The sequence below is a fragment of the Gymnoscopelus braueri genome (genome assembly GCF_963280865.1).
Source record: "Gymnoscopelus braueri genome assembly, chromosome: 24".
In the NCBI taxonomy this organism is placed as follows: domain Eukaryota; kingdom Metazoa; phylum Chordata; class Actinopteri; order Myctophiformes; family Myctophidae; genus Gymnoscopelus; species Gymnoscopelus braueri.
Window position 1 is genome coordinate 8,967,111 of NC_137626.1, and position 22,226 is coordinate 8,989,336.

At 40.1% G+C, this 22,226-nt stretch overlaps 2 protein-coding genes and 1 long non-coding RNA gene across 4 annotated transcripts in view; 1 reads left to right on the forward strand and 2 right to left on the reverse strand.

Moving 5' to 3' along the window:
- The window catches only part of LOC308080253 (uncharacterized protein), a 29,107-nt gene extending 25,930 nt beyond the window's left edge, over positions 1 to 3,177 (reverse strand). Inside the window, exons 1-2 of the mRNA XM_080422029.1 lie at positions 3,029 to 3,177; positions 81 to 119 (exon numbers count right to left, since the gene is read on the reverse strand). Coding sequence (XP_080278155.1) covers positions 81 to 119; positions 3,029 to 3,101 — 112 coding nt within the window. The 5' untranslated portion in view covers positions 3,102 to 3,177. The remainder of the gene's footprint in view (positions 1 to 80; positions 120 to 3,028) is intronic.
- The window catches only part of LOC308080286, a 408,660-nt gene extending 399,443 nt beyond the window's left edge, over positions 1 to 9,217 (forward strand). The window contains exons 2-3 of the long non-coding RNA XR_013932688.1: positions 8,364 to 8,380; positions 9,146 to 9,217. This is a non-coding gene — a long non-coding RNA (uncharacterized lncRNA). The remainder of the gene's footprint in view (positions 1 to 8,363; positions 8,381 to 9,145) is intronic.
- LOC308080275 (CD209 antigen-like protein 2) lies at positions 4,678 to 20,824 on the reverse strand. Of its 2 annotated transcripts, XM_080422070.1 has the most exons (10): positions 20,746 to 20,824; positions 11,100 to 11,306; positions 10,536 to 10,788; positions 9,883 to 10,103; positions 9,161 to 9,332; positions 8,267 to 8,434; positions 6,522 to 6,632; positions 5,687 to 5,844; positions 5,469 to 5,581; positions 4,678 to 5,374 (listed from the first exon to the last, which is right to left on the reverse strand). In XM_080422070.1, the coding sequence occupies exons 5-10, from the start codon at positions 9,330 to 9,332 to the stop codon at positions 5,194 to 5,196; spliced, it is 903 nt and encodes a 300-aa protein (XP_080278196.1). In that variant the 5' UTR covers positions 9,883 to 10,103; positions 10,536 to 10,788; positions 11,100 to 11,306; positions 20,746 to 20,824; the 3' UTR covers positions 4,678 to 5,193. The 2 variants fall into 2 exon arrangements, with proteins under 2 accessions (XP_080278196.1, XP_080278197.1); XM_080422071.1 differs by lacking the exons at positions 11,100 to 11,306; positions 20,746 to 20,824 and adding an exon at positions 12,453 to 12,516 and having other exon boundaries at positions 10,536 to 10,647.
- Positions 20,825 to 22,226: the final 1,402 nt, after the last annotated feature.

The following is a 22,226-nucleotide window of genomic DNA, read 5'->3' on the forward strand; positions in this document are numbered from 1 at the left end:
AAAGCAGTAGGTAATGAGATTTAGTACGGTGAAGAGTTTAGTAAAAACGACTATGCCAGATTAAACATGATTCTACTCACCCACTACGCAACATGTTCCAGCGGGGCAGCGGTAGGATTCTGCAAAGGAAAAGAACAACAGCCAAGTTTAGCAAGTATTTTGTTCATTCAGCGGTTAGGCCTAGTTGAACGAGAGGACAGCACTGAACATAGGGTCTGATGGTATTGTAGTCAGGCCTATCCACACGTTTCCTAGGGAGCTTACTGGGGAAAAGGGTGTGTGTGAATTACGAGCATCACTTCCTGTTGTCATACCATTCGGTTTTTAGTCTCAGATCTGTTAAAACAGCGAGGGACACAGCACTGAGCCTATTGGTAAAATACACACTTGGAGCCGGAAGTTGTTCTGACGGGGCTTAACAACAGAATTATGTGGGAACTGGGAACACAACCTGACAGAAATCCATAAGTGTCTGCCTACCTACCCTACAAGATCTCCCTCCACACAGCTGATTCAAATGAATGATCAATGCTTATTATGAAGCGCTGAGGTCACTTAAGAAGCACCATTTAATCCCCATGCAGATACTCAGGTGTCACAGCAGAAACAGAAGCCAGTAAGAATGAAACATGGACAGGAGTTAGGCTACAGCTAAGAGCAAGTGTCAAGAGATGAGCGTTCATCATTAATTTGAATCAGCTGTGTGGAGGGAATATGCAGACTAATGCAACCCTAAATCCCACATTATTGTTGACTGACATGGATCACTCAAATTAATTGAATGACTGACAACAGGAAGTGATCCCCATAATTCACTCAAGGCCTCATGGGACACTGGAAACGTGTGTGCAGTGGTTAATCCTTGTGCAATACTTGTATGGTGTACTGTGGGTGTGTGTGTGTGTGTGTGTGCGTGTGTGTGTGTGTGTGTGTGTATGTGCGCGCGCTGCACACATCTCAACTACCTTAATGAATATAAGAATAGAGAACTTGGACCTTTTGGGAAGTGGGCCGTGTCTATATTTACATAGGCCTACATTACATAGGCCTAATCACATTGTTCTCATCTGAAATACAGTGTAGCAAAATAAAAATCATCTTAAAGTAATCTTAAATCCTCCAGTGGTGCAGACAATCAAGGAAAGAATCACCAAGGCACTACAGTACATCTTTCATTTTGATGCTTTGAGCAGCAAGGCAAATCACAAATGACCAAAGCGTGTTGACTGTCAGGTCTTCATTCATGAAAACCTGAGAATAGTCACATTTTGTTACTTTGGATATTCTGCATTTGATTTGTTGGACTGCCTTCTTTTTTTTTATCATGCCTGCCTCACCTATACCTGTGAGCCTGTTATAGAAACCACAGCCTCTCTCTTCCTGGAAGGAGAGCGCATGCTGAAATAGAAGCTTTTTTACTTCTATCAATAAAACATATATTTGTTTAACTTTAAAAACAAAGTTTGAAATCTTATTTAGAATGACCAAACCTGCCAAACAATGACATTAATCAAGGTCGACAGCCCACAACTGAGCCGCAGAGCAAGTAGACAGAAATTATGCCATCTTATAATGAGCATTAGTAAGGAGCAATTACTGTATATTAACCCATTAAAACCGGGAACAGACTTTAACCATTATTTTATACTTTGGCTATTCAAACATAGGAGATATACAAGCTTCTTCTTTTTTTTTAATCGTGTGCAAATCTTTGAATATATATTTTTAAAGCAAACATTTTTAACTCAAATCTTTGCTTCTGGGAGATTCTACAAATCCGTGGTTCTCAAACTTTTTCATGTCAAGGACCCACAAAATAATATGTATTTAGCCACGGACCCCCATCTCAAAATATGGGGGTCTCTTCCTAGTGCCCACTTTTCCTGGTGCCCAATCTTCCCAAAAAGATTGAGACCCAGATTTCCCTAGTGCGTGGTGCCCACCTTTCCCAAAAAGATTGGGGCCCAGATTTCCCTAGTGCGTGGTGCCCACCATTCCCAAAAAGATTGGGGCCCAGATTTCCCTAGTGCATGGTGCCCACCTTTCCCAAAAAGATTGGGGCCCAGATTTCCCTAGTGCATTGGTGCCCACCTTTCCCAAAAAGATTGGGGCCTAGATTTCCCTAGTGCGTACGTGGTGCCCACCTTTCCCGTATTCGGCTTCACGCAGCAAGCACGCACGCGCGCACAGCACACACACACACACTCGCACACACACACACACAGTGTGTGTGTGTGTGTGTGTGTGTGTGTGTGTGTGTGTGTGTGTACGTCGGTGACGGACGGGACGGGCTAGCTGTAGCATACAACTCTCGTAGACGTATTTATGATTCTGACGTTTTCAATCTACGAGAGTTGTAGGGTTCACCCCCCATGGACACAGGGACTTTCAGCACTATACCCCTTAGACACTCCAAACATGTACAAATTGAAAATAAAGGTGCTTACCCCCACACCCCAAATGTTAACTCTCGTTACGGGGTAGTAGTTTAATGTAATAATTCATATCTTTCAATAAAGAAGTGTTTTAATGCCGTCTGTGGCCGAACGCCATTTTGCACCCTCGTTTACTTCCTGTTTACATTGAGTGTAATTCCGGGTTTCACCAGATGGGCGCGTCACTACCGCCCATTGGGAACTTCCGACAGAGTCGGCCACAGACGGCATTGAAACACTTCTTTATTGAAAGATATGGATTATTACATTAAACTACTACAACATTTGGGGTGTGGGGGTAAGCACCTTTATTTTCAATTTGTACATGTTTGGAGTGTCTACGGGGTAGACACTCCAAACCATGAAAACCATGAAAAGCGTATGACATCATCATACGCTTTTCATGGTTTTCAAGGCTACACAGAAACACAGTAGAATCCTCTGTTTACAAATTAAACTCTCAAAGTTAAATTATCACGTTAAGAAAAACAAAAACTCAATCACTCAAACTCATCATGTTTTCCTACAGAGGGTCAGGGTGTGTCCCATAGAGTTATATCCTACAGTAAATGTTTTAAAGTGTCTCCTCCTACCTGATGTCAGGATGAGTCCAGCTGCTGTCAACAGACAGACGAACCATGAAGCTCTGAGGAGATGAACCTTCATGTTGATGATCTATAACTAATCATCAATACAGAAAACAACCCTCAAATATTCACATGCGAATAGACGCAATAATGGAGGAGAGAGATTCGGGATTATTTTCCGTCTCTTTGTCTCCTTAGACCTGCCTCTTCCTTTGGTTACTTGAAACTGAAAGTAAACCAAACAAAAATTATGTTGTTTAAAAGAACAGTGAAAATATGGTTTATTTCGGAGGATTTCAGTGACAGCTGTTAGTTTAGTTGTTAGAACTCACTAAAACAAACATGATTCATTTAATCTGTTAAAAGGTGAGATGTAACAGTTCCACTTCCATACAAATCATACCAATGCTGGATAAGCAGGAGTAGTGTGTAGACACTGGGTTGAGGCACCAGGGGGCGCAGTTCTTCAACATTTGGAGCAGAATGGTCCTTAATGTTATCGTTTTTGCTCTAGTTAGAATCAAGTTAGGACTCACTGGATCATCATCATCGGTAATCAAGAGGTTATACACTGCTCAAAATAATGAAGGGAAGACTTCGATCCCTTAATTCTTTTGAGCAGTTTTTGTTAGCAGTATGTACACAGTTCATGAAAACTCAAAATAATTAAGGGATCAAAGTGTTCCCTACATTTCTTTGAGCAGTATAGTACAACTTACTTCCAGAGTTTCAACATGACTAAACTATCCATTAATCACCATCTAATAATCTAGATAAATACACCACCAAACTAATATATAATCATTTTCTGGTTCCACAACTACTTGTAGATTATGGCTAAATATTCAAAGTTCCTCTAGCAGGTTCAGTTCAATTTCAACACAGTTCAATCAACCAGTTCCTTTCCATAATATGTAAGGTTAGAAGAATATCCCTCTTATCTAGTGTTCAGTCAATAAAGTTAAATTGTACTCACACGTTTATACCAACTGTTATATTTATACTAATTAATAATAAAACCTAAAGGCCTACCTGCCAAAATGTAATAAATCCTGTTTGATCAAAACACAGGCACCATTAAAACAATTAAGGTGGACTAAGTGATTTATATTTATTTTATATTTTTAATTAAGAGTAAAATTCTGCATTCCCATAACAATCATTGCTATGGATTGTTAGTTCAGTAACAGGGATGTCTCTTAAGTAAAAAAAAAAAAAATTCAGGTCGGGTTAATTTCATCCAATCAGGACAGAGAACTCACACACAGTACACATGATAAACAAGTGAAATTGGAATGATGAAACAAATAAATGAGCAGACAAAATTAGAGCTGGAACAAAAGCTGATAAGTGATCTTTGTACGGTTCTCTCTCCTTAGTGGATGACATTTGTAACCCACCTGAAAATATGTTTTCTCATTACTAAAAACAGCTGGAGAGATGTGGAGACCTCTGTTATGGAACAAATATATAGCAATATATATGGAACTCTATAGCAATGATTACTATCGGGAAATAGAGCTTTAACACTTTAACAAAAAAAAACGTTTTGTTTTAAGCTATTCTCAAGTCAAGTGTTATGAAATACTTCCACTGCACAGTTTACAAGTTCATAAAATTGATTACAATAGAATAAGATATTAAAGAATCAGTGAAACACTTTTTATTTTATTTTCACTTGCTGTGAAAAATGATACAGCTGTGGCAACATTGCAAGCAGTGAAATAATTGTACTTAAAGCCTCCTGAACAGTGTGACAACAACAGAAATGATAATAAAAAACCCACAATAAAAACAGTAATAGCAAATTTTGCAAAACAGAATGAAATAGTAAAATGTAATTAAATTGCATCTACACAGCCATATACAGTTGTAATGGTTGTATTGTGACCTTGGGTTTGTCTGTCAGGAGGTCCAGGATTCAGTTGCACAGGGTGGTGTTGAATTCAGTCTCTGAGCTTGGTGATGAGCTTGGAGCACACAATGCTATTATACTGTATTGCATTCCTCACTTCCAAATTGATGGTGCAAACACTGTGTCCTTAAAGCAAAATGAATAACCACACTAAGCCATAATATTTGGTGGTTTGTATTAATGTGATTATGGGTTTAACGGTTTATAAATCTGTACAATAAAATGTTTCAGATGTTCTCATTTTCACTAGTAATTACTACTGTTTAACTTCACAGAGCAGAGCACTAAGCTGCACTTTCATCAACGACTTCTCACAGATCCAAGCTTTTTTATATGAACACAACAAATTAGTCCATGCTCCTTTTTGGTGCAAGTATTCTGCACAGTTCATGTCTTCGCTGTCAGGCCGTTCATTAATAGGCACAGTGACCCAGTACCTGCAGAGTAAACAATGTTTTTAACCACATCCACTCACTCACATACAGTGACTTTGATAGAATTAAACTAGAAAACATTTATAAAATGTCTCACCCTGTTGCTGGCGTTCCATCGACCCACGTCCAGCCTCCCTTAGTTTTGTTCAGACCAATCCATGATGCTCCATCCCAGCGTGAATTGGCCTTGTCCAATTCTCTGACGAATACCTGAGAATTTGTCAATGATTGAACGAAAATTCATTTTCTCTAATACATTCAGGATTTCACTATAATTAATGAGGGATTTGGATGATGGACTCCTGATACACTAACCTGTTCTTCTTCACTGCTGATGACCACCAGATCTGCTCCTGTCTTCAGACACTGTTCTCTGCTTTCCTCCCAGCTTTTCTCTTCAGTAGATCTGTAATAACAGCTGCATCCGAACTTCTGCCATCCACTGGAACACGACTTGACTGAACACAACAGATCTTGGAAAGAAAGATTTTAGGTTTTCTACACCTGCTGCACATTACACTACAGACGTAACATAATCTTCAAAATATCGTAACCCTGAAATATTTAAAAATGATGGTGAAATGAAATCTATTTAATTCAGGTTTTCTTATATATAAATACAATAAATGTACTAATACTTTTACTTGTACTTGTAAGTATTTTTAAAAGCATATACTTTTGAATAGTTAAGAATATTTAAAAGCAATTACTTGTACTTTTACTCGAGTAACATTTTGACTGAGCTACTTTTACTTGTAGTGGAGTAAATTTGACAATTAGTATCTGTACTTTTACTCAAGTACTGGGGTTGAGTACTTTGTCCACCACTGATAACTCTTAACTGCTGTGCTGCCTCTGGGCGACTGAATTTCCCCGGCAGGATCAATAAAAGGTATCTATCTATCTATCTATCTATCTATCTATCTATCTATCTATCTATCTATATTAGCAGAGTCAGTAAGTGATAGTAGGACATTAACTGTGTATCTACATTTTGATTAAAAAAATTGGAAAAGTGCATTTTTATGACAATGGTGATAAACTGGCAATGATGAGGATTTACTAAAAGTTTGTACCACTACATCCCTGACAATAACAAAAATCAATCATTATACATTAGTATTCCATCAAAAAGGTGTACCTCCCTCACCTGCTGTGTCTCTCTGAAGCTGGTATACTTCACTTTTTAACTGGTCTCGCTCCAGGGTCAGGTTGTCACAATTGGTCTGTCCCATAGTTGGTTTGTCATTGGCAGAATTACCTGCAAAGGACCAAAAGATGACGATAAACACAGTTGTTGCTACTGTTCATAATGAGGTCAAGCATCTGTGCTGAAAAGGAGCTTTGAGAAGAAAAAAACATCAATATTTCAGATCAGGTGTGTTTTGATGTGAATAGGTCTCACCATGGATATTAAAGTAGCCAACGAGAGAACCGAAACAATATCAAATGTGAAGCATGGTAGGGTTCTTTTGTGTGAAACACAAGTCTCATATTAATGTTGTAAGTGAATGAATTTGACCTTTGGGAAGTTCACATTTTCCTAGTGGTCGGGTTGGTCTGTGGGCTGGGAGAAAGTTTCTTTATTGTTTTTAAAGATTAACATGAAATTAAATATGATTACTTTCTCTCAAAAACAGACACGTGACATGACCCTCGCACATCATTTGTCCAGCAAGTTACAAGTTACGCACAAGTTGGTGACCTATCAGAAGTCTGTGACTCCAGTGGTCGCTGTTTAGCAATTCCATCAGGAGCAGATGCTGCAAGAAATCCCATCGATATTGTTTCATGTATCTAGGATGAACAGGCTGGTTTTCATTTTACGGGCAATCGATCAGCACTGGATTTACGATTAAAACTGCAGCCACTGGGGTGACATGTTTCGATAGGTCACCAATTTCGGTATTTAGTTGTTGCTTTGCTTGGACAGTTAAAGTTAGTTTAATTTACAATTTAGGAATTTTGCAGATGCTCTTATCCGGAGCGAGAGCAGACTAAATAACACGAACCCTAGTCAATAAAGGACTAAAATGGTCACGTCAGAGTGCAAAGAAATAAATTAACCCATTTAGACCTGAGGCCGCTTCTAAAAACGCCTTCTAAATCCTGACCGAAGTTTTCTGAAAAACCTCAAATATTTATTAAAAAATTACAACAAATGTATGTTGTAATTCGGGGTTCGGCAACATTTGTAACATGAAGTGCCATGTTTTTATTTTCTTGTTAGTCAGTGTGCCATATCAACATTAAAGGAGCACTTTGCCCATTTTAAACCTTCATATGCTCATTATAAGTCAATTTCCGTATATTCACTCTGCGTCTCACTGGTGGGCTATGGACAGTTCAAAAGTCTGCCTGCCAATGACGTAAGTGATGGGGATTCCAAGTTAATAAAAACTACAGACAAAGTGGCTCCTAACACCATTTCAAGACAAACATAACCAACATAATATTTGTCTGTCCATGTGGGCTGGAATGCCTGAACATCTAGCCTATTTTAGCTTTCATTTCCATGTTTTGCCATCGTCTCTGAGCCAGAACCGCAACAATGTGATTGTGCAATCATTGCAAGCTGGCGTGTGACATAGGCCACAGTCTGTGAGGTGTACACCAAACTATATAAGATAGGCAGCATGGGTAGTAGGAAAGATTACGTGCAGGAGGTAATTTGCATGCAGATTCAAGAGTACTTAAATGAATTTAATACATTTAAAAATTATGTATTTTATATATATTTATATATATATTTTAAAATCTTATGTCAGTGTGCCAGTGATTACCCTCCCCCATGCCAATGGTGGCATGCGAGCCTAAGGTGCTACACCTGCCAAGCTAACTACTTTATGTTGTATGATTTCTGTTACCACTCCTGCCCCTGCATCTGATACTCACAGTCCATGACCTTGTCTACGGTTCTCACTGTGAATATAGCAAACAGCAGCGTAAGAATCACTGCACACGCTCTGACGATGTCTCTCTGGATGGTGAGTTCTCTCTGGAGGTTGAGTTCTCTCTGGAGGATGAGTTTTCTCTGGAGGAGGTTGAGTTCTCTCTGGACAGCTGGAGGATAATAGAATAGAGTCAAACTTTAATATGATCAGTTTCATCGTTTAATTTCAAAGAGTGTACATTAATTGGTAATTTCTGACAACCAGTGGTATATAGTACCACTTCTCCCTTAGACCGATGACCAACTGCCCCCCCCCCCTCCTTTGACTCTCAATCTCACCCCATTGTTTTTTCCGACTCTGTACATATTGTGTTTTTCTGTATTTTGTGATGATATTGAACTGTTTGGTGTTACTTTATATGCTTATGAATTGAGTACCAAGGACCCCAATGGAAACAAGACCGCAGGGACTTTTTTGGACGTACCTTTTAGACAAAGTGTGACTGTACTTGTGCTGTTTTTACATTTCTGTCTAATAAAATATTCAATCATTCAATAGTTAACTGATCTGGTGCAATGGACTCTTCAATGTCTGCTGAAAAGTTAATATGTCTGATGCACACTTATAGTTGAACATGTCTTATGCTGTACAATCTCTATGGCCACTCCACGCTCTGTGCAATTGTGACTTTATCTAAAATAGCAAATGATGAAATTAGAGGCAAAATAAAACACAAGGAGGAACAGGCTTTAATATCTATGTTTCCTTTGATTGTCATTTATTCAGTATAGTGGCATGTCCCTGTAACCATTGGTAACCATTACTTGAAATATTGGCTGACAAGCTTCTGTAGCAATGATGTGAGAAGAGAGAAACACAGTGTGTTAATGTGTACCTTGATCTCCTGTAACCCCCTGTGAGCCAGAGCCGTGGTCTCTCAGACTGTCTGCTCCTTCATTCTCCACGTTCTCCTCCTCTCCTCTCTCCTCCTGCCTCTCCCTCCTGACTCCTCCACCAGACCTCACACGTGTTGATGTGCCTGGCTTGTCAGAAGTATCTGTAGACATCTTAATGAACGACACAAACAAAGTGACTCAAGTTAATTAACCATGTGAACCCTAGTGTCTCTGTTCTGACTCTGAGCCTGACGTAATAGGTGAACATTTGGCGAAAATAGCAGATCTACAAGCTCACAACATATTGCAATGCAAAACATTGTGAGCTTGTAGATTGGCTATTCACTCTATTTGACGTACAACAAATAATGTAGGGTTTAAGTGGTTAGTAAAAGCATATTGTTGCTGTCGGGTGGAAACCTTGTATGTCCAAAACAGTTCTATCTTTATTATTAACAAAAAAATAAACATCTACAAGTTACCATCTACAAGTTAACAACGCATGGTGATGCGTCGTTAACTTGTAGATCTGTTATTTTCCCTACTTTTGTGGGACACAAAAAGTCGTATGATGAAGTAGAGTATGAAACATAAAAAGTTGAAATATGGTGATTCAAGGATTCTGCCCGACAGCGACGATATGTTAATAATGTACATATTAATATTATGCATTAAGTGATTAAAAATGTTCTAAAATGTGTTTACGTAAATGTTATCTTACTTTGTCCAATATCTGTGTAGTCCTACATTGGGCTTCAGTGTTGCACAATAGACTGAGCTGCTGTCTGTTCTCTGTTCTAGTCTCACTTTAACACTGTCAAACAAAAGCAAGTGGTTTTGGACATACTTGTGAAGGTGCATGCATGCATGTGCCCACAAACACTGTGCAGAATAACCAATAGACTCTTCACCACAGAAAGCCTTTCAGATATGTGTGAAATCCTGGGCGGGGAAAGAGAATGAAAAGTAAAAGAAAGATAAATCAGCATGAATTTTATGAAGAGTTCATAATAGTGGTGACTCTGTGGTATATAATAATGATGACTAGCAATGTGTGATGTTAATTGACAAATCATGATTCTGAAAATTAGGTGTAGCACAATGTTTACCTTTTTTTTTCAACACAGGCCTTGAATTGAATGAGATCTCATGCCATACGTCAATTTTAAGGCTTTGACCAAGAGCCAAACCACAGAGGAGCTTGCATGTTTTGAATAATGTTCATAGTGTGCATCAGCGTAGTTAGATGACATTTTTAATTCAGTTAATTGGGTTAATGCTGTGGTGACCTTTGTAGTTGCTACAGCTAGAAAGTGTCAAGCAGCAAAATCCCTGAGTGAGTGATGTGTTAGTTTAGTGACATTGAATACTCACAGTGCACGGCCAGGCCTATGATCACAACCAGCAGCATTTAGACACAACATCCTCAGACACCGAGCAACGACTCTGAGAGGCTTTCTCACTGTTTTAGAGCACCGTCCTGCAACTGAGAGTACAGCTAAAGTGAGACAAAAAACAAGACTGTAACGTTTGACTTTCACATCAAGGAATTATACTGAACTGACCAAAATATACACTTTATGAAGTGTTTATTTACACTTTATACAGTTTTATGAATTCATTCTGACTGATATGTTTGTGCTGCAACAGGAACGACAATGCCTTGTTGCCTTTGAGCAATAATGGTTCCACTTTGAAACAGAAAAATGTCCTTGACAGCAATTCACAACAAGGAAATCTACAAACACTTTCTCTCTCTCTCACACAGAGAGAGAGAGAGAGAGAGAGAGAGAGAGAGAGAGAGAGAGAGAGAGAGAGGAGGTGGAAGCTATACGATCATACACTCATCATAGAGGTTATGATAAGTGTCATGATGGAAATTCACCACAGCACACTACCCATGTGTGAGATTAATAAAGTATTGATTGAATACACAACAACCTTTTGTCTATTTTAGTTTAGACGTTTGCAATCATCGGGAACACAGTGTTCACTCTACAGCAGGGTGTCTAAAGTTATACAGAGTGTTTATGCATGTCGTTGTGGTTTTCATTTCCCGATCGAGAGGTGATACTGGGCTGCTTTTGCTAGATGGAAACAGGATGCTCGTCTCTGTGCTTAAATGTGGCCTCTTAGAATTAACCCCTGACACACAGCAAATTCTTAAAAGGATCCCTGGCTAATAAGCCTAATGTGCCTTAATACATTATAATTAAAAACACCTTAGATATTTGATCTATTTTAGAAATAGTTCATCTTTTCCTCAAGGGGGACAATGCCTGTCGCATGTTGATGACGTCATTTGTCCATGTGTGGTCCAGCCCTATGGAATTTATGGAATGCATGTGCTAATAAAAAACGACTTAATACTTCCTAAGGTTAATATGAGCATCAAAACAATATTTTAAATACATTTTATTTGCAAATGCAGCTTACTTTGTGACGGGTGTTATTCTCCTTGAGTAAAATATTAACTATTTCTAAAGTAAATAGTACAATTTTAGTTATAGAGGGCAATTATGATGTATTAACTTATAGGCATAAGGCTTATTAGCCAGGGTTCCTTTTAATAATGTCTTAACAATAATCTGTAAAGCATACTGAGAATAAACTGAGCGACACCGTCAGTCCTTTGTGCCGGTAGACATTTAGACACAACCCACGCCCCCATGCATTCTGTTCCGTCCTTGGATGACTATTCACGCACTCTGCCCCCTTCGCTCATGGGCCCCACACACACACACACACACACACACACACACACACACACACACACACACACACACACACACACACACACACACACACACACACACACACACACACACACACACACACACACACACACACACACACACACACACACACACACACACACACACACGGCTGTTCACAGGGGCGGCAGAGGAAATTTCAGAATGTCATATTCATATTGTGATCACACATTGACCACAGTGCAGTTTCATCGCTGCAGAATGCAAAATTGTTATTATTGTTTTTAATACTGTGAATGTATGACATTTGACTGAAAATGCTAGGCTATTGTACGATTTTTACAGAAATTACAGCTGAATACATATTAATTTACAAAACATTTAAACATTCTTGAAAGCTACTTTGTGTGCATGCTTTTATCTGTAAAGGTTATTTTTGTATAGGCCTATATATTTAAATTGTCCTCACGCAGTACATTGTGCTCAATGTAAAACAGAGCATATTTAAACTGTTTTGTGCACAAGGAACAAATATATTGTGTAAAACATGGTGAAGGTGCAACAGCAGCAAATGTACCAGAATCTGCCTCAACCTTCTGTAACTGCAGCCATGGATGTATTAAGAGAAGTGGATGAGAGATAAAAACATGGCCGTCCATTCATTTCACTGAATCACTCCAATCACTCAGTGCAGCTGTAAGGAGGGGGGGGGGGGGGGCAGGGTGGTTATCTGGAGGAGAGACACATGAGAACAGGAAACAAGAAAAAACACACAACATTACAGCCCTAACAAAGAACAATATGGCTGACTTGACACATCAAGCACATACTGCTCATAGTCATCATCACCTTCTTTAAGTAACTGGAACAACACTGGTTGATGTTATGTAGCTGGTGATGTGACAACATTTACAGTTTTGTGATGTGAAATATTCTATACATCTATTTCTAAATTAGATAAACCAATTATTTACAAGGATCACCATGGCAATCGGATTGAGCAGGGTGTCAAGCAGAGACCTTGTAACTACACACACATATAGTGTCTGTGTGTGTGTGTGCACGCACGCACGCACACACACATGCAACACAATCAAAATCAACTGCCTGAACAGTGCTTTTCAGGAAGTGAGCTATAGTGCATTTGAGGCCAAGAGCTACCTCAGTGCTGTTTAGTTTAACTTAGTTCAGTGGATGTATTATGATCTCATAGGCATTCTCTCACTCAATGCCTGCACACCCTGCAGGCAGGAACACACAAAACAACACGTTTGTGTAACAATTGAAACTTGCAACTACTACTAGGTCGGATACTAATAAAAATGCAGAATTAATTGACTCAATATACATAATTATATTATACTACCGGGGCTGTTTCACTAGGAAAGACCAAGCATCAGACAAAATAGGTTTAATGTTGTTTATTGAATAAACCCAGGAGTATCGTCGTTTATGGGCGCGTCGCAATGGTTGCATGGGAAGTGCGGCATAAACGGCCATGGATGCAGAGTGCGGAATGGTCATCTAAGGTCATCACTACGCGCAAGCGGGGAGTGTGCGGCTTAGATGGCCAAGGGCACGAACAACATCTTACGCTGTTGTGGTATTGTTGTTTATGTGAGCGTCGCATGCGAGGCATGGGACGTGCGGCATAAACGGCCATGATGCTGAGTGCCGAATGTTCATCTAAGGTCATCACTACACGCAAGCGTGCAGTGTGCGGCTTAGATGTCCAAGACACGAACAGCATGGGGGGTGCTGGCATGGTCATCTATGGTCATCACTACACGCAAGTGTGGAGTGTGCGGCTTAGATGGTCATGGGCAGGGATATGACATTCTGGAGCGCGTGGTCATCTAAGATCATCACTACACGCAAAGCGTGGAGTGTGCGGCTTAGATGGTCATGGGCCCGAGAATGGCATTGGGGTGCCGGCGTGATCATCTAAGGTAGTGTGCGGCTTAGATGGCCAAGGGCATGGGGGTGAGTGCCGGGGTGATCATCTAAGGTCATCACTACACGCAAGCGTGGAGTGTGCGGCTTAGATGGTCAAGAGCACTGGACATGGGAAGGCAGGTGTGATTAAGAGGGGGCGAGGCCAAGGAGGGCGATTCCGGGGGGGGGTCGTGGACCCAGATACTTTGGCTTAGGGGTCCGAGGCGTTAGCCGTGCAGAGGTAGATTAAGGGACCCCTCCTGGAACCTGTAGAATAGGATAGAAGTAGAAAAGCAGAGGGAGGGAGGGAGGGTTACTGGAAACTAGCACACCGCCGTTTTTGGAATCTGGGTTTAAATACCCCGGTAGTTGGCAGGGGAGGAGTTGTCGCTTGATTGGAGATGGGCGAGTGGTTGGCACGGGGTGGAGTTGCCGGTGGCTGGTTAGAGTTGTGATTGGTTGTCTTCTCCTTGGTCAAACCTCCCGAACATCAGTTGTCCCAACTCCATTTAAATATGACGCTGTGGTATTTGTATATCGTACTGCTGCGGGTGTGTAGATGATGATGTTGTGTGATTTCAAGAGAAGTGCATTGTGTCACCACTGGGCCAGGAAAAACAAACACTTGTTTAGAACCGTACAGAACGTTAAAATACAATACACTGTGGAGGCTATGAATGTTTCTCAAACTCTCTAAAAACAATGATTTTGAAATACTGAACATATTTTATTCTACATAACGTGTCCTGATGTGACCTTTGCTTTGATGTGTGCACTGAGCTGAGAGCAGCACCTCCATCTGTTTACAGTATGAGATAAATGGGGGAAATGAACTGACATCCATGCTCCACAACAGCAGTGTGTTGAGAGCACAGGGATACAGCACAGGGATATTCATGAGTATCCTTTGGTGACCATAAAAAAATATTTTGGTGGGAAAAAGCATAGATCTCTCGGGCCTTACGTACCCTCTCATTTCGGGCATGGATTGTCAGGGGTTCATTAGGTTACTGAGAGGGACTGTGACTGTGGGGGTGCGTCACACCTCATTTAAGGAGATGGCATCTGCTTCTCTGGTTACCATGGTGATGGAGAAAGTTGACAGACCCGCCCAGTTTGTTGTGATGACCAACTCTCTCGAGTGTTCCGAGAAAATATGTCTCTGTACGGTAGTCTCGGCCATGCCTTCGGCCTAGCGGAGACAATTATGAAAAGTTCCTAATAGTGGTGACACTGTGGTATTGTACATAATGATGATGACTATCAATGTATGATGTTAATTGACAAATCATGATTCTGAAAATAAGGTGTAACATTGTTACAGCGGAGTGTACGTGTTTTGAATAATGTTCATAGCGTGCATCGGCATAGTTAGATGAAAAATGATATTCAGTGTTTGGGTTAATACTGTGGTGACCTTTGTAGTTGCTACAGCTAGAAAGTGTCAGGAAACAAAATCCCTGAGTGAGTGATGTGGTAGTTTAGTGACATTGAATACTCACAGTGCACTTCCAGGCCTAATGAAGGCCACAACCAGCAGCATTTAGATACAACATCCCCAGACACAGAGAAACAACTCTGAGAGGCGTTCTCATTGTTCTAGAGCTGTCCTGCAACTGAGTACAGCTACTAGTTGTGCAGCAACTGAGAGACACAAAGAACAAGACTGTAAAGATTGCATTTTTCACATCAAGGAATTATACTGAACTGACCAAAATATACACGTTCAGTTTTATGATTTAATTCTGACTGATATTTCTGTACTGCAACAGGAAAGACAATGCCTTGTTGCCTTTGAACAATAAAATGGTTCCACTTTAAAACAGAAAATAAAATCCTTGACAGCAATTCACAAGAAGGAAATCTACAAACACGCACATGCATGCACAGAGAACAGGATGATCACAGGGTTTTAGCAGCAGAGGAAAGGTTCAGAACAAACATTCATATAACACCTACTCAAACACGCCTACCTACCACCACTGCACACACAACGCCACCCACACACATCCTTCCCCAGAGGACCCCAGATGTCCCAATTGGCCACCCCCCCTCCCCCCAAAACTCTTGCCCCCTCCCTCTGTCTGCCTGCACAATTCTGCCTCCACTCACAGCCACCCACCACAGGAAGTACTAAGTAGATCATCGGTTGCCACCCCTCCTCTACACACAGCCAGGCAACAAGTGCTCGGTAGCTAGCAGCACCATTCTAGCACCAGTTCAACCTCTCTGAAGGGGAGTGGATGCTATACTGATCAAACCATCCCACGATCATACACTCATCATAGAGGGTATCATAAGTGTCATGATGGAAATTCACCACTGCACACTACCCAACTTTTTGTCTATTTTAGTTTAGCAATTGCAACCATCTGGAACACAGTGTTCACTCTACAGCAGGGTGTCTAAAGTTATACAGAGCGTTTCTGCATGTCCTGATCGAGAGGTGATAGCGGGCTCATCTGTGCTTAAATGTGTCCTCTTAGAATTAACCCCTGACACACAGCAAATTCTTAATAATTATGTCTTAACAATAATGTGTAAAGTATACTGAGAATAGACTGAGCGACACAGTCAGTCCTTTGTGCCGGTCGATTTAGGTACACAACCCAAGCATTCTGTTCTGTCCTTGGATGACTATTCACGCACTCTGCCTCCTTTGCTCATGGGCCACACACACACACACACACACACACACACACACACACACACACACACACACACACACACACACACACACACACACACACACAGAGAGAACAGGATGTTCACAGGCGCAGGAGGGGAAATTTCAGAATGTCATACTCATATTGTGATCACACATTGATCACAGTGCACACAGAGTTTCATTGCTGCAGAATGCAAAAGGGTTATTAAGTTTGTTAATACTGTGAATACATGACATTTGACTGAAAACTATCTATTGTCTATTGTATGATTTTACAGAAATTCTTGCTGAAAACATATTGACATAAAATTTCAAAATTCTTGAAAGCTTTGTGTGCATTTTATCTGTAAAGTTTATTTTTGTATATTTAAATTTTAAACATCTGTTTTGTGCACATGGATCAAATATATTGTGTAAAACATGGTGAAGGTGCAACAGCAGAAGATGTACCAGAATCTACCTCAACCTTCTGTAACTGCAGCCATGGATGTATTAAGAGAAGTGGATGAGAGATAAAAACCTGTGGGGGGGGGGCGGGGCAGGGCGGTTATCTGGGGGAGAGACAGGAGAGAACAGGAAATACTGTGTGAATACATGACATTTGACTGAAAGCTGTAGATTATTGTACACTTTTACAGAAATAGTTGCTGAATACATATTCATTTAAATACATTTCAAAATTCTTGAAACCTACCTGCATGATTGCATATGTAAACGTAATTTTTTTATACAGATTTCAATTAAGTCCAGTATTGTGCTCAATGTAAAATAGAGCATATTTAAACATATGTTTATGTTATAAACATGGATACAAATATTGTGTATAAACATGGTGACGGTGCATCAACAGAGTATTTACCAGAAACTACCTCATCTGTAATGCAGACATGGATGTATTAAGATAAGTGCATGAGAGATTAAAAACATGGCCACCAGTTCATTTCAATGAATCACTCACTGCTGTAAGAAGGCAGGCAGTGTGGTTATTTGGAGGAGAGGCACATGAGAACAGGAAACAAGAAAAAACACAACACCACAGCCCTACAGGAACAATATGGCTGACTTGACACATCATACGCACACACGCATGCACACACATAATTATTGAATGCTTGCACACAAACAGTACACACACATCTGATCCGCATCATTTGAATGATTTATATCAAGTGATAGAGACAAGACAAATCTACATAAATAATATTGTAGTTCCCATTTTCTAGAAGGACTGGAAGAGCTTGAATTGTGTGATTAATTGTTAGTTGGCACTATTTAGGGATTTATACATATAAGGTCAGAGACAACACATTCTCACTCCTAACTCATCAAATACAAACTCAATACAAACTCATGGTCACATTCCTGGGCGTCACTTTCCAACACCACCGATACTCTCTCTACATCTTTACTTAGACGGAAGCGGCGCCCCAACCCGAGATGCTATAGCAACCACTCCTGTCTGTGTCAGTCTATGGGGAACGCTGCCTGTTTCGTTTCCTCATGCAGAATCAGAATCAGAATCAGTTTTATTGTCACATCACAGGTTTACAAGGTAAAAAAGTGGGTGAAATTCTTTTTTGTACATCGTTCCCATCGCAACGTTAGTTTCCATAGAAAGAAGAGGGGGGGGGGGAGAAGAAGAGGGTGGGGGGTAAGTGGGAAGGAGATCAAAACAAGAGAGCAACAGAAGGCCAGACAAGTTATCTACATATTTACAAATTACCTGAGATAATAAAAACTAAAAAAAACTAAACTAAGGTGCCTGAGCATAGCAGCAATGTATTGTATACTGTGCAGTTCAGCCCAGTGAAGAGGAACTGTCTTCAGCCAATCAAAATGTTGCATTTGCAACTGAACTGCCTGAACAGAGCTTTTCAGGAAGTGAGCTATAGTGCATTTGAGGCCAAGTTCTCAGTACTGTTTTACCAGTCACTCTGTTACCAGTGACACAGGGACCCTAGTGGTCAGACTTTGTACTCACAGTACATTAACAATGGGTCTCTGGTAGGTAGTAAAGGTCTCCTGGTCACTGGCCCCATCTGACACTGACTGTAAATACAGGCCTAAGCAAAAACAAAACACTTGTTTAGAACCACGAAGAATGTTAAAATACAATACACTGTGGAGGCTGTGAATGTTTATCAAACTCTCTAAAACATTTTTTTAATTATTTTGAAATACTGAACATATATTAGGCTATTTTATTCTACATAACGTGTCCTGATGTGACCTTTGCTTTGATGTGTGCACTGAGCTGAGAGCAGCACCTCCCTCTGTTTACAGTTTTAGATAAAAGGAAATGGATAAACCGACATCCATGTTCCACAACGCAGTGTGTTGAGAGAGGATGACACACAACACATGAGCTAGATAAATATTGGTCTGTACACTGTGTGGTTGAGACACAGCTTCACATTTCATTAACGCTCAAACAAACACTAATCCTTCAAATTACACTCATAAAGCCTCCACCATTGTAATTTGTACCTAATACAATATGAAATTACTTAAATGTATTAATTAGTTTTTCTAACAATGAATGGCATCCCTTTTTAATGTGCCCCAGTGATCAAGCCTGTGTTGTGTGAGTTAGCACTAACATAAGATTGTTGTGTTGTGAAGTGTTCATGTCTTTCAGTTGACTGAGGAATACAATCTGTTCTGTCTTCACATTTGTCAAAAGGGATTATTTGTCAAGGAGGCATGACGTCTCTGAAATGTGATATTTTGGCCTGTAGCGTTCATTAAAAATGGAAATGGTTGAATGAAACCTGTTGGATCAGACTGTTGCATGCATTTGGAAACTTCATCTCACAGACCACAGCTCTGACTGTTTATGTTGCTATGGAAGCACTGAGCAGAAGCTAATGCCTCCATTTTAAAATAAATAATTAGTGTAAAATATCACATCGGTCCTATGTCACCCTGTTGGGGTTTATTTTGCAATAATCACTGTATATGATCCTGTAGATATTATAACCAATGTGAAAACATCATTGAAGAGTTCAAACACAACTTGGAACTCGTACAATGTAATTCCAGCAAATGTTGCAAAAGTAACAAAATCACTCACAGAGAAGTGTTTCTGCCTTAAAAAAAATATAATATATATATTTTTTAAACAAATAAAAAAATAGGTAAAACTAATTTCCAAACCATCTAAAAATATTATATAGTATGGCATTTGTTACCATTTCTAGTCTATTGAAATGTCACAGCAGGTGTTACACATTTGCTTTATTTGTCCACAGATGATTAGCTTAATGTGCAACATTGTTTTCTCACTCAACAGTGAAAAAACAAACAAACAGAGAATAAGTGTATACAGGGTTACCAAATTGTCAAATATTACATAAGAAAGCAGCAAGCATTGTATTGCCGTGTCTGTCTGTTGTACTGAGGCTGAGGTTCTGGATCAGAGCGCAGTAGCAGAGAGCTTTGGCTTCCTATTTAACCTGCACACTGACACAAGGACCACCAAAGATGCATAACAAATCCTGAAAAGTCTTTTAAGTCCACAGCAATATGGTGTGGATGGATGTAAGAGCTGAAGGCCATGAGGCACTCCCAGCTTCACAGGCCCTCCTCCTGGTCCAGAAGGGGTACTGCAGCATGATACATACTGGTACGTATGCAAGGGAGTAGGCCTACACACCCAGCTCTGATGAACATGGACTGTATGCAGACCATGATCCACCAGCGCTTGGTTTGTTCAGAGGCTTTATTGGAGGCTCATCAGGTAAAGCTAAGGTGCATGCACAGCACAGATATATTCATGAGTATCCTTTGGTGACTATAAAACAATATATGTGGGAAAAAATCCTACGTACCCTCTCAGAGCCTTCGGCCTGGTGGAGACAATTATGAAAAGTTCATAATAGTGGTGACACAGTGGTATTGTACATAATAATGATGACTATCAATGTATGATGTTAATTGACTATTACATTGTTACAGCGGAGTGTACATGTTTTGAATAGTGTCCAAAGCGTGCATCGGCATAGTTAGATGAAAAATGAAATTCAGTGTTTGGGTTAATACCGCAGTGACCTTTGTAGTTGCTACAGCTAGAAAGTGTCAGGAAACAAAATCCCTGAGTGAGTGATGTGGTAGTTTAGTGACTCTGAATACTCACAGTGCACTTCCAGGCCTAATGAGGGCCACAACCAGCTGCATTTAGACAACATCCCCAGACACAGAGCAACAACTCGTCAACTGGAAACAAGATGCTCGTCTGTGTGCTTAAATGTGGCCTCTTAGAATGAACCCGACACATAGCAAATTCTTAATAATTATGGTTTAACAATAATCTGTAAAGCATTCTGAGAATAGACTGAGCGACTGTCAGTCCTTTATGCCGGTAGACCCCATGCATTCTGTTGATGACGCACTCTGCCCCCTTTGCTCATGGGCTACTGGCACGCGCGCACACACACACACACACACACACACACACACACACACACACACACACACACACACACACACACACACACACACACACACACACACACACACACACACACACACACACACACACACACACGTTCACAGAGGCAGCAGAGGACATTTCAGAATGTCATATTCATATTGTGATCACACATTGACCACCGTGCACAGAGTTTCATTGCTGCAGAATGCAAAAAGGTTATTATGTTTGTTAATACTGTGAATGCATGACATTTGACTGAAAACTCTAGACTGTTGTACAATTTTACAGAAATTGCTGCTGAAACTTCATATCACAGACCACAGTTCTGACTGTTTATGTTGCTGTGTAAGCACTGTGAGCAGAAGCTAATACATCTATTTTAAAATAAAGATAGAATGTAACATTTCAAATCAGTCCTGTATCACCCTGTTGGGTTTTATTTTGCAATAATAAACAACTCACTGTACATGATACATCCTGTACATATTATAACCAATGTAAAAACGTCATTGAAGAGTTCAAACACAATTTGGAACCCACACAATTTAATTCCATCAAATGTTGCACATTCAAACAAAATCACTCACAGAAAAGTGTTTCTGCCTAAAAATTAAGAAAAAAGCATTAAAAAAGATTAAAAAATAAATAAAAACTAAAAAAAGGTAAACATTTCCAAACCATCTACAAATATTATTTAGTATGGCATTTGTTACCATGTCTGGTCTATTGTAAAATGTCACAGCAGGTGTCATAAAAGTCCAACGTAAAGGGCCAAATAAAATATTTTAAGATTAATCACGCAACACACACAGTATTGGGTGTTCCAGGTGTAGATGTCTCAGAGCACTCTTCCCCAGACTGGACGAATGCTGCAGCTGTTTGATGGAGTCTGGATGGAGACCACACCCACACACATCTACTGTACCACTGTCACACTGGGTACACACACACACACACACACACACACACACACACACACACACACACACACACACACACACACACACACACACACACACACACACACACACACACACACACACACACACACACACACACACACACACACACACACACACACACACACACACACACACACACACACACACACACACACACACACACAAAAGAGTGCCAGGAATGTTTTACTGTTGCTTTATGTTAATCAAAGATCAATTCAGTTTATAAAGCAATAGTTCAGGTTTGTATATTTGGTGTTAATATTGTTCTCGTCAAATAGCTGAAAACCATGAAATCATCTCTATAGTTACTGAGAAATATCCACTTGAAGCTTGTTAGCATTTTGTTGTAATGCT

Excerpts from the sequence above, each read along its gene's own strand:
- LOC308080275 (XM_080422070.1), bottom strand. The coding sequence starts at position 9,332 with ATGTCTACAGATACTTCTGACAAGCCAGGCACATCAACACGTGTGAGG. Across the intron at positions 8,435-9,160 it reads GGGGGTTACAGGAGATCAAG|CTGTCCAGAGAGAACTCAAC; the intron begins GTACACATTAAC and ends ATTATCCTCCAG. Across the intron at positions 5,582-5,686 it reads TCAGCAGTGAAGAAGAACAG|GTATTCGTCAGAGAATTGGA; the intron begins GTTAGTGTATCA and ends ACAAATTCTCAG.